Below are 18,634 nucleotides of genomic sequence, written 5' to 3'. Positions count from 1 at the left end.
TTTAATACATCAGTTTTTGGCCTTAGAGTTTTTTTAATACGTCAAAATGCAATGTACTCTTCGAGAAGACGAGTTGAGTTGGCAACCACAACACAAGGCGCTCAGCCATAATCTGCCATTTGTTAGATAAATGGTATTGAAAACGCATAGCTATCAGCTGCCATTCAGTCCCAGTCCTGGCTCACATTGCTCGCTCTCATCACGCAATCACGTGCGAAATCAAGCCGACAAAAATAAACTTTGCCCAAGAAATAAGCCCAAAGTTAGCTCCAGCTTCACTTTGAACCGAATTATGACTAATACAGTATTAAAGAATATTCCTAGAGAAATATATTAATATTGTCATTACATAGATTCGTTATTTAGGTCAGGCTTCAGATTAGCTGTTCCAGGGTAACTGCTATTAACTCAGATTCCGTTAAGAACATACACAAGCTGGTGGAGGGGTCAGAGGGTCATACACAAGCCAGTGCAGGGGTCATTTCTGATCCCCCTCTCCTCCTCCTCCTGCTCCTCCTCCTCCTCCTCCTCCTCTTCCTCCTCCTTCTACTGTATTTCCTCCTTTTCCATCTTGTCCTGTCCTCTCCTCTCCTCTCTCTCCCCAATCACCTCTCTCATCAGACCTGATCCTCCACCCTCAATCATCGGGAACCCCTGTCCTCTCTCTTTTATTTCTCTCCAACATTTATCTTCCTCTTTCAATTCTCTCATTGCCACCCCTTCCCATTTCACCCCTTCGGATTTCTTAATTTTCTAGCTTTCTAGTCCCATTCCCCTCTTTGTCCCTTTCACTCTGGTTTTCAAATGTTCTGTTCCTCTTCCATTTCATTTTTTCTCTCTCTCTCTCTCTCTCTCTCTCTCTCTCTCTCTCTCTCTCTCTCTCTCTCTCTCTCTCTCTCTCTCTCTCTCTCTCTGCTCATATTCCCTCTTCTCATTTCACTAATTTCTCGCCAACTGCTCTTGTATCTTATATTTACTTAGCCTCTTTCTTTCTTTGTTTTACTCTGTCTCATACGTGTCTCCTAACCCTTTAGGCCCGATCATAACCGCATTTGAACCCGCCACAACTTCCGCTGTTCTCAGCGCCTCATATCCTCCTCCTCCTCCAAACAGTTGCGCCTTGGGAGGTGAGAGGATTTGCTTCTCCAAGCACCGTGGAGGAGGGGGAGATGGTGATCGTGTCCTGCGAGTCCTCCTCCAGCCTGCCGCCCTCCAACATCACCTGGAGCTCCGAGGGCGTCGTCTTGGAGGCCGCGTCCACCTACACCTCCAAAGGGGTGTTTGGAGGAACCACCACCAGGTAAGTCGAGACGTTATCATCTTAGGAGACTTATCTTAGGGTAACTCACTCCTCAGGGACCTTCTCCGTCCCTAAGAAGTGACATTGACGGACCCACAAGGTGGCTATGGAAACTTGCATCGTCTTAGAATGGTATATTTTGGCAATGGATTTTATTTATAATAAAGAAATATACCCATATAATTAAATGGGAATTAACGAGTTCCTCTTTGGGCCAAGGACGATTAGGGGAGGAAGAACTAACAAAGAGCAACGAGTTTGGATGATAATCTTCTTTACTACGGACAAGACGAGATCAAACTACACTTATTAAGCAAGAAGGAGCCTGGGGGAGTATTTTCACTCCTAATGATGCTTTCAGTGTAGAGGAATCATAGGCAGAACACTCCTGATTCGAAGCTTGATTTTCTGTTATGGGTCGTCTCGAGATGAGTCACAAGGATTTAGAAGCTCTCCTTTAAACATGAGTCACTAATAAGAATTAAAAGGAAAAAGGAAAACATTATTTTTGTGTTTAATGTTGTTGTAGAAGTCAGCTGTTTCCCCCTTGACCGGTAATCTGATCTTTGGGTGACGTTATTCAGTGAAACAAATCTCTACACTTTTCCGACACAGAAGTGAAAAGATTAAGAAGTGTAAAGATTCGTCAGTAAGAAATAGGAAGGAAATCACTGCCAAGCAGAAATGCAATCTGCTTTTATAATGGCAAATCACGTTTTAAAGTGGCCGGTCACTGCTGTCAGCTCTATACTCAAATTTACACTTGACAATATAAATGAGAGGAGGAGGAGGAGGAGGAGAGTGAGTGTAAGAGTGTCGAATTTAGATGTGATTAACCTCTCATGAATGAGGCCGAGGGGCCTCTTAGTCTAATTGGAAAGTCTTAGTCTTAGAAATTTATAGATAAGGTGGGAAAATGTGTTCCTAAATTATTATGGCTTTCATAACATGTCTCATAACGCAACTCATCTAGCGACTCATAACGCAAATTTTCACAACGTGAGGTTTATAACAATAACACTTGTTGTTACTCGATTCATTGCACAACTCATAATACAGCCTCATAACGCAGCCAGTAACGTGACACGAAGCCAAAGATGAATCCTGGAGGTAACCGAATCAAATACCATTACCGTGTAAAGGTATAGTTGAAACCAGGAACTTAATTGCTTAATTCAGAAGTGTTAAACAGGAATATCGACATCACAAAGGTTGAAATTCGGTATTCTTAAAGTACCGAGAATTATTCCGCCATTGTCCGGAACACGAAGCTCCTTTAGGATACTCGAGGATCCGACTGGGCCTAACGACTGGCCTTTGTAAACCCACAATAATCAGCCAACTCCCTGATACCTATTAACTGCAAGATTATCACAGACATCAGGCGTAAGAGAGCGTGCCAAAAAATAAAAGTCACCCCCTGCCCAGGAATCAAATCAGAGGACAATCAGTTGTGAGCCTACAACGATGACTACTCAGCTACAGACTAAGAGATTTCCATCGATGGCGACCGGTAAAGAAGTTTTAAGCGCCTTTCGAGAGCATCCTCAAAAAGTGTCCAGGGGCCTCGGCTACCACAAGCCACACTTGAATGCCACGATGTAATGAAGATATTTTTTTACTCGCTACTTCAAACCTGACTGGAGGTGCTGCTAAGGGGGATGCAGGGAAAGCCACATTACCAAGTGCCTGCAGGTGGGTATTTATGAAGTCTTGCCGCCCGACACCACTGCTGCCGACCACGTTCCCAGCTGCTAAACAGATCTGAGTAACGTCTATCCAACGGCGGAGAGACGTTGATCGAACGCTGTATTACAGCCTATCGAACGTTGGATCAACATCATTCTTCCGTTGGATAAACGTCTATCCAACGTTGGATCAATGTCTATCCACCTCTAAATCAACGTCTATCCAATGTTGGATCAATGTCTATCCACCTCTAAATCAACGTCTATCCAACGTTGAATCAATGTCTATCCACCTCTAAATCAACGTCTATCCTAACGTTGGATCAACGTCATAAGCCCAGATTTGCCTAGGAAAAGGAAAGGGGGGGAATGACTCTGACAATGAACAATGCTGTCACCATCCTGAAGAACTGAAGAATATGCAGCAAACCAGACTATAGGAGTATAATCTCCCTAAAATACCAGCGATTAATATAAATAAATGATGTAAAAAAAAGAGGGGAAGAAAAACACACACACATTATGAAACTCTAAAGTGGTGAATTTTTATTTCTGAAGGATCAGCAAGGAGGAGCAGCGTGACTGAGGACCCCAGCATCACCAACCAGCCTCACGAACCGACAAGGATGAACCAATTTTTGAGGAGGCGCGCTTCGCCCTCGCTGGAAGACCTCCCAAGGGAATTCTTTTTTTTTCTATCTACAGGTGATATGAGAGAAGGAAGGAGGTAGGAAGGCGGGGAGAGCGGTGGATATGAAGAAGGAGGAGATATGAGAGAGAGGGAAGGAAGTAAGGATGACTCTAGAGAGAGAGAGAGATGGAGAGAAAGAGTTTCCAAGAGTATACTTCCAGGAGCAGGAGGGCTTTCCGAGTGGATATGCCTTGCTTGATGGATCAGGTTCATGGCTGATGGAGGTGTTGATAGGCCGGATTACCCTACCCTTGATGGATGGATAGAGCGCCTCCTCGTTCACATGCACACACGCATCCTCGCTCGATCCCTCAGCTGCGGGCCAAGGGATTACCTTCCTCATCTTAGCAGCCTCATATTCCTTCCCCCATCTTGCTCATTCACGAGCGTTCTTTTCGTTCTTTTTTCATACAGGTAACGGAGATTCTTTCTCACTATCTCTCTCTCTCCCTCTCTCTCTCTCTCTCTCTCTCTCTCTCTCTCTCTCTCTCTCTCTCTCTCTCTCTCTCTCTCTCTCTCTCTCAGACTGTCTGCTTTTCTTCCCCAGGTCCGAGCTGAGGATAGAGACTAGAGCCGGCGACAACGGCAGAGTACTGATGTGCACGGCCGGGAACGGACTGGACAAGCCCGTACACAGGGAGATCGTACTAGACGTTCTTCGTGAGTATCAAGCCTCTATTCTCCTCATTCTCTATATTCCTCATTCTCTATCTCCATCATCATTTTTCTTCTTCATTCTCTATCTTACTCATTCTTTGGATATTCAAACTTTTGTAACAATCATCAATGCTCCAATGATTTTGTTTCATTGCTTCTTTTATTTTCTTTGTCGATGGCTTCTAATTCATGGCTTTACTCAGTAGTATTGGCATCACACAGATATGTAATTATACGTTTTGATGTGCCCAAGACTTCAGTTGAGTTATTTAAATACGATATGTTTAATGTGATGATATTGTGGAAGTGATATTCAGATAGATATATATATTATATATATATATATATATATATATATATATATATATATATATATATATATATATATATATATATATCGAACGCTGCGAGTGCAGAGTTTGGACTTTATAAATGATGTGTGCGAGTCTGTGAGTGTAAATGAGTGTGAATAAACCAGTGAGTAAGCCTCTGAATCTATGAGTGAGAGATTTGTTTTGATTGGTTTACACCCATTAAATTTTGGCGCTCATTTGACATATGGCAAACCCAGTTTTCCGACGGCATAAAAGCCCAGTTTACCAATTTATCGAAATTCTACATTATATATATTTTTTTAGAAAGCTGTGCATCTGATCTGCTCACTTGACTTCTCATTTATGCTCGAATTATTTCCCTCCGGCCACAAAACTGCATCTCTTCCTTTCCATTATCACTAGTTCAATGGGTCCTACATCCAGGGAGGAATTTGCAGCTTGTTTATCCCGTTCTGAGGTGGAGTCACGGCAGCGTGTCTTTATAGTTACCGTGAATTTGACTAAGCAAAGATTTCTTGTTGTTTTTTTTCTCCATTTCCTTCTGTGTCCTCTCTCTTTTCTCTCCTTCTATTCGTTCTCCTCTCCCTTCTTTTATTACCATTCGTTCCTTCACTTCCATTTTCTCCCTATTTTTTGTCCTACCCTTTTCCTGTTTTCCTTTATTCTCCTTTCCTCCATACAATGTCCTTTGTTTTCCTTCCTACCTCATTTCCCACATTTCAGTCCTCACAGTCTTTCCTTAACGTCCACCCTTTCACATTTCCTTCATTCCCTGACCTCTGCAAACGACTCTCTCTCTCTCTCTCTCTCTCTCTCTCTCTCTCTCTCTCTCTCTCTCTCTCTCTCTCTCTCTCTCTCTCTCTCTTTCTCTCTCTCTCTCTCTCTCTCTCTCTCCTTCTTCCCTTAAACAATAGCCACTTCCCTCCCCATCAATGTTTCTTTCTTCTCTCCCTTCTTTCCTCCTCTCTCGCATCATCCTTCCCCTTCCACATTTAAATCCACCTCACGCTCATCATTCTCCCCCCTCCTCCTATGAGAATCTCCACTATCGCTCCCTCCTTACCCCTCATTTTCCTCAGACCCTCCCCCCCCCCTCCTTCCCGTCAATCCCATCTCCTCTCTCCCTCCCCCCCCCCCCTCCTTCCCGTCAATCCCATCTCCTCTCTCCCTCCCTCTCCCTCTCCCATTAGACCATCACCTCTCCCAATTCCTACCTCCCATCCCGTCCTATGACCCACCCCTCTTCCACCCATCCCTCTCACTCCCCCTCCCTTATCTCCCACCCTGCCCTCTCCTTCATTACTATTCAGCGTTGACCTAACTTCATTCTGCGTACCTTCACCCAATTTGTGAGCAACTTCTAAATTTCTTTTCAGACATTTTGATAACTTCTCTTCCCTCACTCGCTCCATATTTTATTCCATAATTCTTTACGTTAATTTCGTGTACAAGAGTTTGCAACTTTATGTTATTCTACTCCACCGTATTACAGTGAATCAGAAGGATAGACTGAACGAGTTACAACTGTTAGCTTGTTGTTTTAAGGTAATTGGTTAACAACGACACCCAAAAACAACAGCAGGAGCAAAACAACAAAACAGCAGCAACGGCAGCAACATCAAGACATATTTAACAAAATAAGAGCATATAAAAAATGTATATATGTTCATGAAAATTATATATATATATATATATATATATATATATATATATATATATATATATATATATATATATATATATATATATATATATATATATATATGAGTAATATATATTATATATTATGTATGATCGTCTGTGATATACAAGTTCCGTATATATCGCCTCCCTTCAGCACCACGAAACCCTGTTTTCTGTTACCTAGTAACCCAAGTCTTGGAAACATGATCACGTCTCCTCTACCACTCAATCGTGTCAATATTTGCACGTGTGGGAACCTCTCAATAACTCTCAAGTGTCCCGTCTTACCACGGCTGAATGATCACACTAGCTTGGTTCTTACTGCAGCTGTAAGATCACAATGTCTCGCTTCTTACTGTAGCTGTATGATCACTCTGTAACGCTTCTTACTGCAGCTGTATGATCACTCTGTAACGCTTCTTACTGCAGCTGTATGATCACTCTGTAACGCTTCTTACTGCAGCGGTATGATCACTATGTCTCGCTTCTTACTGCAGCTGAATGATCACTATGTCTCGCTTCTTACTGCAGCTGTATGATCACTATGTCTCGCTTCTTACTGCAGCTGAATGATTACTATGTCTCGCTTCTTACTGCAGCTGTATGATCACAATGTCTCGCTTCTTACTGCAGCTGTAAGATCACTATGTCTCGCTTCTTACTGCAGCTGTATGATCACTATGTCTCGCTTCTTACTGCAGCTGTATGATCACAATGTCTCGCTTCTTACTGCAGCTGTATGATCACAATGTCTCGCTTCTTACTGCAGCTGTATGATCACAATGGCTGTGCCTTTTTCCAACTCTCTCGTGAACCCCGTTGAAAAATGGACGAGCCGAAGTGAGGGAGCTTTTTCTTAGAGAAGTGAATTGGCTTGCAGGGTTTCTCTCTCTATTTATCTCTGTTCCAACTCCCGTTCCATCCACTTTAGTGGTTTGCATTGACTTTTTGCTCTCTCTCTCTCTCTCTCTCTCTCTCTCTCTCTCTCTCTCTCTCTCTCTCTCTCTCTCTCTCTCTCTCTCTCTCTCTCTCTCGGGATTCAAAAGGAACTCTTATCAACGAAAGAAAATCGTTACCTGAATAATGATTAATAGTTCGGGTTGACAAACGTGATTCTCGGCTCGTTTAATCAAAGCAGAGGCTCGGCTCGCTTAATCAAAGCAACAAACGTATCACAGAGGAGTCAAATCAAATTAGTTTTAGAATAGTTGTGTTCCAAGTCAACTTATGTTTACCTGTTACCTTTGACGAGTTACGTGTGAACTTTGACCTGTGACGCGTTACTGGCAAGCTAACACTTGTGACCTGCTACCTGTCATGCACTGCCAAGTGACCTGGCCCACGAGGCCCAGATACTTGTGACCTTTGACCTGGTTTATAACAAAATATGATAAATTTCAGAGGCGATCAGTGGTGGAGATGAGTTTTATGATGCTCCTTCCTTTGATGTGGCGCTTCCAATATGGGTCGTCCAGCCACAGTTTTTAATATTCAGATATTAGCAATCGAATATATAAAATCAATTTTCGTTTAATCGAATTTATTTTGTTTCGTTGTTAACAATGTCTCTTTCATCGCCAATATTAGCTAAAATTCATGAACACTATAAAACGCGTGTAGACTTTGTCCAGGAAATGATACTGATCATTGCTCATCCGGGCATCACTATATTTGTGTATGGGAAAAGCCAGCAAGTCTCAAGGAAGTTGTTAGTCCCCCTTATAAAAGGGAGAAACACATAAGTCAAGATGCATCACGGTACAGTCGCAGGACATTATATTAAGAAAAGGAAAATTAGTTCATTTCCCTTAACTCCCTATTACTTAGATTTAATTGATTCATCCGAACTTAGATATAATTAGCCAACCCAATTCCGTTTTGTGGTTTTCTCCTTTTATTGGTTCTTTTTTGTACTGGTGATCTTCACATTACATCAAATGATGCTCAGTCGTATGCAAATATCTCTCAACTTTGCACTCTTTCTCACACGTCAGTTACAGTCCTACTTATTGCAGGACTTACTGCATCTTGCTCTTTGTTGTCTAGATGGGTTATACATTATCCTAATTCTATATCCCTTCGAGGGCAAAGTAATTTAGCAAAGTCGAATAAGAATGAAACTCCATTTTTCCTGCCATTTTATTATGGACTTGGTCCCCAGGAAGAGTAAGTTGCTCACTCGCAGTGCATTGAGGCGGAAATATTTATAAACCGAGCAGCTGAAGAGTCTTGAGAATCTTGTGCCTCTTCTGCAGGAGGAGTAAGACAGAAAAGTGTTTCTCCTCTTGATGCATATTGTGAAGCAGAGTGAGAGGGAAGGGGGAAAGTTCTCATAGTGCAAGAGGGAGGAGTTGAAGCAGCGGGGAAGGAAGGAAATCAGGGATAAAAGAGGAAAGCAGAGATAAGAGATAGAAGAGATAAGAGCCTTCTTGTAAATAAATAATGATTTATTTACACGAAGGTACAATGTGATGAGGACATTACATTATAGGGATATTTTTACATTCTAGCAAAGCCATTAACACGCATAGCGTTTCGGACAAAAATCGGGCAGAAAAAAATTATAAGATAAAAAAAAAAGGAATAAAGAAGAAAAACAGCGGATTAGGAATAAACACAGTGGATAACAGGGGGAAGGGAGGGAATGATTACCTTCTGAAAATTAGTTTAAAATATTTTTCAAACAACACTTCCTACTAAGCCGGAATTGATCTCATGACCTTAGGCGTAATAAGTTAATACGATAACGACTCTTTTTAACTGTACTTTGAAGGAAACTCAGCCTTATTACACCATTTTGGAGCCGTATCTCAAAGCTCTGTCTGTCCATCAATATCCGCGACACCACGGACACCTCTAATTTGTCATGGAAGCTTTATAGTCAAGGAATTACCAGGAGTGCTTTGAAAATGGCTTGAGCATTCTCACAAGGCTTAAAAATTTGCTCAGAATACTCCTCTGAAATCTGGGCAGTTTCTCCTTAACCCTTGTTTAGAGAACTGGTTTCGCATCTGACGTATCATCGGTTTACCCTTATTCAGAGAACCGTTCTCATATCTTTGGCCTTTCCTCCTCTACCAAAATCCTTGAAACTAACCAGAGTTAAACTGTTCGTCTTCGTAGTTCATGTCATCTCCCATCTTCAGTTGAGTCATCAGACTCCCATTACTGAGGTGTGTTAAGCTTCATATTCAGTCTCTCCCACCTCCACGTGACAATCTTAATGCAGCGTATTTTTCCAGCTAATGTGTCAAACGTTAACATTTCTCCCAGTCACTGTGTCAAATGCAAAACTTTCCTCAGTCTGTGTCAATCGTTAATCTAAGGATTGAACAGTACACTGACCTTCTTGTATTATACAGCCACCTTGTGTAATACATTCCCGATACTTTCAACTAGTTGAGCATGCACTGCAAAGTTGGCTACTTTGTCCTTGCAATGATTTACCAAGAGCGAGAGCTTTGGGTAAATCATTTTTTTTACCAAAAATAGCTCTCTGGTTTTTTTTTACCAAAAACGATAAATGTTATCGACAATTTAGATCAGTTAATCTCAAAATCTAATATCACATCAAGAAAGCAATAAGATATTGTGATCCTTCTGGAGTTCGTACACCGTGGTTAATCCAAGAATAGCCACTTGAAGGTGAATCAACCTTTACCCAAATATAAGACATGACCCAGCAACCAGACTGTGGAAGCTTATCAAAGCTGTACAAGGTGGAAAGGTAAGCTGTATTCCACGAATCACAGACTTGGGAGGTGGGCCAGAAGTGAGGAGGCAAATCCAATTGCAGACCGGCTGTCTGATAGTTGGTTGCAGCAAACTACCAAACAACCGCGGAGCAATTGGATTTATGGCCCTCGGGGTTCAAAGTTGTGATGCCGAGTTGTTTGGCCAAGACCGTGGACTCGTGTCGCTTCCAAGACACGCACACAAATACGAACACACACCAATACGAACACACACAAACACAAACGCGTACACACACAAACACAAACATGAACACACACAAACACGAACACAAGTTGATAAAGCAGAAGTAGTTGTAGCGAATTAACATAAGTATTGGCGGACGTAGCAGTATATAAAAGAAAATTACATGGGGGTTCCTTTTCCAAACAAAAATTTTTTTTAAAGCCATCTATGGATCATTTCCGTCGTTTTAGATGAAGCGAATCCACCTCTCCCATCATGCCCCACTGCCTCTATCCCCTCTACTATTAGTGGTCAAACACCCTTGCGGAAACAACACGAATAAAAACCACTCAGGAGTTTGTCAGCTTGGACATCGTCGTCGGAAAATAAAATCCCATGGCCCATGTTTCTTATATCTTATTCATTACTTGTGTAACCCGCAGTCAAGGTTTCAGAGCAACAAAGGAAGCCTCAGAGCAACAGTAAACACGGTTTCAAAGCAAAAATGTGTTCTCCGACGGTACTACTGATATAATGAGAAAGATCTTAAGTCCTGAGGTGTAATTAGCCTTCAACCCTCTGGGGCCACCACTTGCTCCTGGGAGATGCCACGGATGACGCCCCACACCCGGGAGATACACAGCTGCTCTCCGCTAAACTGGAGCTCTTTGGTCTTCCCTTTCGACTGTTCCACCATTTGCCTGTTTTTGCTTGGGTTGTTCCACCTAATGCTTTCCTCTTTGTTCCACCTTGGGCTGTTGATTCGTGGACGTTTCGAATTTCAGCTTTATAATTCGGGTTTTCTTAGCTAATTCTCTTTTATTTGTTCCACATTTCACTGTTCTACTTTGGGTTGTTCCTCCCCGAATAGCTCCACCCCTGGAGCCGCTCCTTTTCGAACTGCTCCACCCCTGGAGTCATTCTTTTTCGAACAGCCACACCCCTGAAGCCGCTCCTTTCCGAACAGCCCCACCCCTGAAGCCGCTCCTTTCAGAACAGCTCCACCCCTGTAGCCGCTCCTTTTCGAACAGCCACACCCTTGAAAACGCTCCTTGCCAAACAACCACACCCATGAAGCCGCTCCTTTTCGAACAGCCACACCCCTGAAGCCGCTCCTTTTCAAACAACCACACCCATGAAGCCGCTCCTTTTCGAACAGCCACACCCCTGAAGCCGTTCCTTTTCAAACAACCACACCCATGAAGCCGCTCCTTTTCGAACAGCCACACCCCTGAAGCCGCTCCTTTCCGAACACCCACACCCCTGAAGCCGCTCCTTTCCGAACACCCACACCCCTGGAGCCGCTCCAGAGACAGATAATATGAGTGTGGTAATTAACACAGTCCTCGAAAAATACACCAGCAGGCGAGCGTGCCGATTGCCGGCTGTCCGGCTTACAGTTGACTACAGAAGCCCAGAGGAAAGCTGGCGGAGCTCAGAGGAAGACAGCTGACTACAGAAGCCCAGAAGAAAGCTGGCGGTGCTCAGAGGAAGACAGCTGACTACAGAAGCCCTGAGAGAAGCTGGCGGTGCTCAGAGGAAGACAGCTGACTACAGAAGCCCAGAGGAAAGCTGGCGGTGCTCAAAAGGAAGACAGCTGACTACAGAAGCCCTGAGGGTAGCTGGCGGTGCTCAGAGGAAGACAGCTGACTACAGAAGCCCTGAGGGAAGCTGGCGGTGCTCAGAGGAAGACAGCTGACTACAGAAGCCTGAGGGAAGCTGGCGGTGTTTAGAGGAAGACAGCTGATAACAGAAGCCCTGAGGGAAGCTGGCGGTGCTCAGAGGAAGACAGCTGACTACAGAAGCCCTGAGGGAAGCTGGCGGTGCTCAGAGGAAGACACTTGGGGCCTTCGTCTATCTCACTCTCGTATACGAACCCAAAACATAGCAATTTATACATTAAACACGTTCAAGAGACTTATTCAATACAAATTAATAATGCATGAAATCCTAAGGGTTTATTGTAGAAAATCTTTTGTATTATACACAATTATTTTACAAATCACGACTCATAACTACAACTGGTTCACAGACAGCGTTGAATTGGATCTGGGCTTAATGCAGAAAGATTTGCATTTGTGATCATTCAGAGAAACCAAATTGTTGTGGTTGGTGTCCTGGAGAATGTCAGGAATGGAGGGAAGAAATATCCTAAGCTACTCTATCCTTTTTGGGATGCATTTAGTTATTTGTGAGAGAGGGAGGTGGAGTGGACCAGAAGTACAGCTGTCAGTACACAGCTATATAGTGTGGACGTCGTCGTCCCTTCACCTTCTAGTGTGTGGTCTGGTCAACATACTTTAGCCACGTTATTGTGACTCATCGCCTGCACAGCTATGTGGTGTTTAGAGCTATTGATGGAAAGGAGTGATGGAGGAACCATCAGCTCAACCCTCCCTCCGTCAGCTAAAACGATCACTCTTCACCTCGCTGAACGCTCAGGAAAGCTCTCTTTACACAAACTAAACTTACAAATCACATTTTCATGAAGACTGTCAGAGCAATCCTCTCATTGGAGGATTACCGTTGGATCTCACCGTCGGACAGATATTTAGCCCTCGGGGGAAGGGGAGAAGGGAGTGAGGGGGGAGTTGCTAATAAAAATCGTGCTGACAGTCTTGGAAAGGAAGTCCATTCCTTTCCATTCAAGTCCATTCTATTTTAAATTTTTCTTCGTGGTTATAATTATATTTAACATTATATATATCAGAAAACTCTTTATCCCTGAAGGATTCGAACCCAGACAGCCAGAGTTCCATGCACCTTGGCGTGCCCAGTACTTTACCCTCTAGGCCACACTGACTGTTCAAAAGAATGGGAAGCCGTCTGACCTTTAACCCAATCCCCGACAGCACTCGGTGATCTTTTTGAGCATAGATATTTCATCAAATCACCTTACCATGCTTGGGCCACGTGAATAACATTTGTGTGGACAAGCTCATACTGGAAGTCGAACGAACGACTTCCAATCCTTTTGGACAGTCATTGTGGTCTAGTGGTTAAAGTAGGAGACACGCTAAGGTGCATGGAGGTTGTCTGGGTTCGAATCCTTCAGGAATGAGGCGTATTCTGTTGCAGATTACCATTCAATCTTGTTCGCGCGCGCACACACATATATATATGCAAACAAGCCTGAATGGTCTCCAGGACTATATACAACTGAAAACTCACACCCCAGAATATATATATATATATATATATATATATATATATATATATATATATATATATATATATAACATCTGAGAAACTGAAGAATATTTGCCTTTAGCAAATTAATAACAACACTGGTGAATAATATTTTTCCGATTAGGTTACTGTATTATTTTTCACTTTAAATTTAATTGTTATTATTTTTATTAATTTTTTCTATTGTTTTTTTTATTATTTTTATTGTTTCAATTATTAATGTCAATAATTAATTATTATATAATTATTTCCGGTTATGATTATATCATTACAATTATGGTGTACTATCTCTGCCTACTTTCATAATAATTCAATTCCAACTGGTTAGTTTATCCCCGCCTTGCACGATGGGGATAAATAGCCCCACTGCGCTCTGAGCAAGGCCGTGTTGCGACTGTAAATGCCTTTGCTGCGACTGTAAATGCACTTGCTGCGACTGTAAATGCCCTTGCTGCGACTGTAAATGCCCTTGCTGCGACTGCAAATGCCCTTGCTGCGACTGCAAATGCCCTGCCGCGACTGTAAATGCCTTTGCTGCGACTGCAAATGCCCTGCCGCGGCTGGAAGAGAAAAAATGATAAGACCAAGGTAAACTGCGTGCTGGAATCCGTTTGATCCATCGTGCGCTTCCGGCCAGTAGGAGAGCGGCTCGATGATAACCGAACCTTGACAAGGGGTGAACGGTGCGCTTGACGATGATAACCTGACGTCGACAAGAGCAGGAGGGGGGGCCTCCACGATATCCAGGGTTACAGGCGTTGACAGAGCGTCCTGAACGGCTCGCTCAGATGAAGACCAGGGCTTTAACCCGGGAAATCAAAGTCGGAATCTGTGAAGATTAAAGGCTCCGTAGAGCAGAGGCCACCGGCAGTGTTGGTGCGGCAGCTGATTGATCGCGGATGAGCAACTGGGGGCTCTTCCGCTCCCAGTAAGGAAATTATTTAGACGCTTCAGTATTGTTGTGTCCAATTACTTCTTCATTTCCCGGGGGTGATGTTCAATGCCAGCTTGAGGACCGAGTAAATGCAATATGCGACAATTGTATTCGAGTATGAACGAGATATATATTGGTCGTATCTGGTGGTGGTGTGGCGATGCCCTGGGTATTAGTGGATTTTGTTTCTACTGTTGTGTATTGCAGCGCAGTCTTGCTGTGGCCTACCAGGGCTCTGCACACTGCCTGAGCGCTGCTGTGTAAGGGGCGTGAGGATCTATTGTGCAGGCCCCTCGCCAGCCCCGACAGGTTCTCGTGCACCTACACAACAGCGCTCAGCCAGTGTGTAGACCAATGGCGGGCCACACTGGCTGAAGGCTCTTGTGTAATAAGCTCTGTTGTGGCCCTTCCTCCCTACTTATAAATTCCACTAACTTTCCCACCTACGTTTACCAATACTTACTGCTACCTCCACCTACATCACCAGGCGAGACATCCTTCTTCATACGGGCAAGAAACAAGATTGTCTTAGCTAATTCAGTCCAGCAACTTGTCCACGCCAGTCCAACTCGGAGGCTGCCACGGCCGGTGAATATATCTTGCAGTGGTGCTCCATGTTACACAACTTGTAGGCTAGTAGAGAGAGATCTGACTCGTGACAGCGCTTGAGAAGGACGCCCCCAGACAGCGAGAGACTGACGAACAAGACCTGCCACTCCCCTTGCTCGTTAAGCTGAAGGAGAGTTAATACGGAAGAACACAACTTGGTGCTCACACAATGTGGCGGTAACAAAGTTCAGCGGTAAATGACAGGAGGACAGAGACTTATGGCCCGCGCACGAATATCCCTCAAAAAACAACAAAAAAGAACAACACACTATAGAGAAACAAATTTGAAAACAAACTGATATTAAATTCAATCAAGGAGACAAGCAAACCATATTATCGGGCTGTAGTTAGACTAAAGACAAACCCAAAGGTTGTTTGCAAACAATACAGTATACGGTTTGAAGCCTCTGGCTCAACGACAAAACACAGATTTAAACAAAGTGAACTAATTAAAAAGCTGTTTCCCCATGATCACGGCCCTTCCCACTCTCGGTGATGCAACAATGAATCAATCAACGCTGATAACCTTGCTCTTCCGTTGATTGACAGCTACTCTAACATGTTTAGTCCGTTCATGGCGTCAAGTGGTCCTCTAGTCGGGTTTCTCACCTCCCAGTTACAGTCTACCGACAGACAGCGAACGGACCCGAAAGAGTAGAAGAGCTAGACCGGATTGGCTGAGAAGCCGGTGATGGTGTGTGTGCTTTTGTACTGCAAGGTCAAGTTTCGGTCTGCTGCTCCTTCCAATGTACCCCCCTATGTACCCCCTGTGTCCCCCCTGTGTCTCCCCCTTGCCATAACACATCCAGCATAATCCCAACCATCACCGTCTGCTGTGTACCTGCAAGTGTCTCCACACAGTCAATATAAAATTACACCTCTCACTTGACGTGAAACTTTCACGACTCCTGCCATATTCACACAGGAAAGTGAATTATTTGGTTCTATTAAATAATCTAATTTTGATGTTTCTTTGGTTATATATACATATGCGAAATATGGCTGTTCTGTTTTGTTTTGTTTTTACAGACGGTATAAATCTCAGTTTGATTAGCAGTTCAGTTTTTTTTTACAAATGCTCCTTATTGTGAGTATTATGGACATTGCTCATAAGACAATAGTCTCGTATTCTACAGCCGCATAATCAATTCACGATGATCCGAATGAATGAAATGGCAAATTGTAATTACATTAATTACTGCTCGAGACGTTTTTCTTATATATATATATATATATATATATATATATATATATATATATATATATATATATATATATATATGTACAGTATATCTATTATATTTTGTATATTATAATAGTGCCTTGACAGTATACCCAAAGTAGTATGCGAGACGCACGGAGGTAAACCTCATTCAAGTTTCCATATAGTGTTATATGTAATTTCTTTCTTTTTTTCCACTCTTGTTTCCATATTCCTATTGTGGCAGCACTCAGCACCGCCAGCAGCAGGAACTGACGCCTGCTGCAGTGTACGGCTCAAGAGCTTTATGGACAGACAGACGGCCAGTTACGACAGACAGACCAAAGATCAGGGGACGTCAGTCAGAGGGCTAGATTGGCAATTACAGGGATGGCTTGGCAATCAGAGACAAGTGCGCCGAGAGGCAGAAAATCAGACGCGGATATCAGAATGACGAAGGGTGGGGGGGGGGCTGTCTGTCAAATAATGATGACAGATGATAACGAGAGGGTCATGCTGCAGCGGGAAGCAGCATGACAACGGGAGAAAAAGTAGCTGGGAGTAAAAATGATTGACAAAATCAAAGGAAAAAATTGTGACGTTACTGTCATAACAGGAGAGTGTGACATGATACTGGCTGTCATAACAGGATAGAGTGACATGACACTGACTGTCGTAACAGAAGAGTGTCACATGACACTGGCTTTTTCCAATGAAAGAATATTGATAAGGCAAGATATATAAGATAGTAATGTAACCGATATGTTAAGTCAGTATTAGAAAGGAGGTGACATATAGCGATATGATGATTTATACTTCTTTATTTATAGACAAATTCTATAGAAATTCTATAGAAATGACCGGCTAATCAAGATGGCTCTTCCTTATAATGTCTTACACTTTAAGTACCTAGACTACTGAGTGTTTCACGGGGCCAGGTCTCTACTAACTATGTATCTGCGTAACTTGGGGGGATTCTCGACACTATTAGCCTAACTTAGTGATGATCGCCGATGTTTCTCTTAATGGGTAACTTAGTCAAGCCCTTGATGGTCGTGGAGTTAACGTAAAGTTTCGTGCTTTATTGAATAAAGGTTTCCGCTACTGCCACGCCTTCCTCCCAAGGTAGTACATAGAGCAGCAAAGAGTAGTCAGAACTCTCACCTTGGTAGTTTTAATCACCTAGAGTCATACCTGGCTCTGTGTCATCAGCTCATTCACGAGTCTTGTCAGTTGCCTAATCACTTTAAACAGGGATTTTCATCCAATCACTTTAAACAGGGATTTTCATCCAATCACTTTAAACAGGGATTTTCATCCAATCACTTTAAACAGGGATTTTCATCCAATCACTTTAAACAGGGATTTTCATCCAATCACTTTAAACAGGGATTTTCATCCAATCACTTTAAACAGGGATTTTCATCCAAACACTTTAAACAGGGATTTTCATCCAATCACGCACACATACACACGTCGATAATTCCTCGACGCAATTATAGAAGTGTCCAATCACCCACACAGACATCTTAAAAGGCAAGTGTTTGACGGCCGAAAGTTGTCAAAAGTGTTGACTAATCAGGTCGGAGAGCGATAACTTTACGAATCTTGTTGTCACGAGATGGATAAATTGATGGCGTACTTAAGCAAATTAACGCACGAAAATGGCTTATCCTTATCATGTATATGATCGATGTTATAAATTATTAATAGTGCATGACCTTTTCTAATAAATTACCACAGTGTGAATAACATTTTTATCAACCCAAATTCATTTATAAAAAAATGTCATACTCCTAAAGCAATCTAACGCTTTCACACCAGTTGAACGACATTTCAGAGACGGGACCAAAGAACCGAAGCTCAACCCTCGTAAACACAACTAAGTCAGCACAACTAGGTCAGTACATATATATATTATGGACGGTAGCGCGACGGTCTCGCTTCCTGCAGGTCGGCGTTTGATTCCTGACCATCCAAGTGGTTGGGCACTATTCCTTTTCTGCCGTCTTATCCTAAATCCTTATCCCCCTTAGCCTTTACAAGTGCTATATTCGTAATGGCTTACTGCTTTCTCACGCCACATAGCACCGCTCCTGTGCCAGGTAAGTCCACTACGGGCTCACCATAGCCCGTGCTGCTTGGAACGTGTTCCGAGTTGCTGAATCGATAACAACAACAACTGCTTTCTCTTAGTAGTTAAATTACCGGTAATTTGTAAACTATATAACGTAGCCGAACTTACCTCATATACGCTAATGATCTTCGCAGGTTACACTCTTACGAAGTCCTTCAGATGTAGTAGGTTACCGCGAACACAAGAACCGACGGTTTATACACCACAAAAAAAATAAATTACAGATAAGGAATGAGCTTCACTGTACGAGGAGCGGTAATTGTCTGGTGTCGTGGTTGCCAACCATCAAGAA

The 18,634-nt window shown here is 42.9% G+C and overlaps 1 protein-coding gene across 1 annotated transcript in view; it reads left to right on the top strand.

Moving 5' to 3' along the window:
• LOC138369290 (nephrin-like) overlaps positions 1 to 18,634 on the top strand; it is a 277,270-nt gene that overhangs the window by 242,760 nt on the left and 15,876 nt on the right. Inside the window, exons 11-12 of the mRNA XM_069332387.1 lie at positions 1,114 to 1,300; positions 4,227 to 4,339. Coding sequence (XP_069188488.1) covers positions 1,114 to 1,300; positions 4,227 to 4,339 — 300 coding nt within the window. The remainder of the gene's footprint in view (positions 1 to 1,113; positions 1,301 to 4,226; positions 4,340 to 18,634) is intronic.

Source organism: Procambarus clarkii, chromosome 27, assembly GCF_040958095.1.
Source record: "Procambarus clarkii isolate CNS0578487 chromosome 27, FALCON_Pclarkii_2.0, whole genome shotgun sequence".
Classification (NCBI taxonomy): Eukaryota; Metazoa; Arthropoda; class Malacostraca; order Decapoda; family Cambaridae; genus Procambarus; species Procambarus clarkii.
The sequence above is the reverse complement of the archived record's forward strand: the minus strand, read 5'-3'. Positions and strand labels throughout refer to the sequence as shown.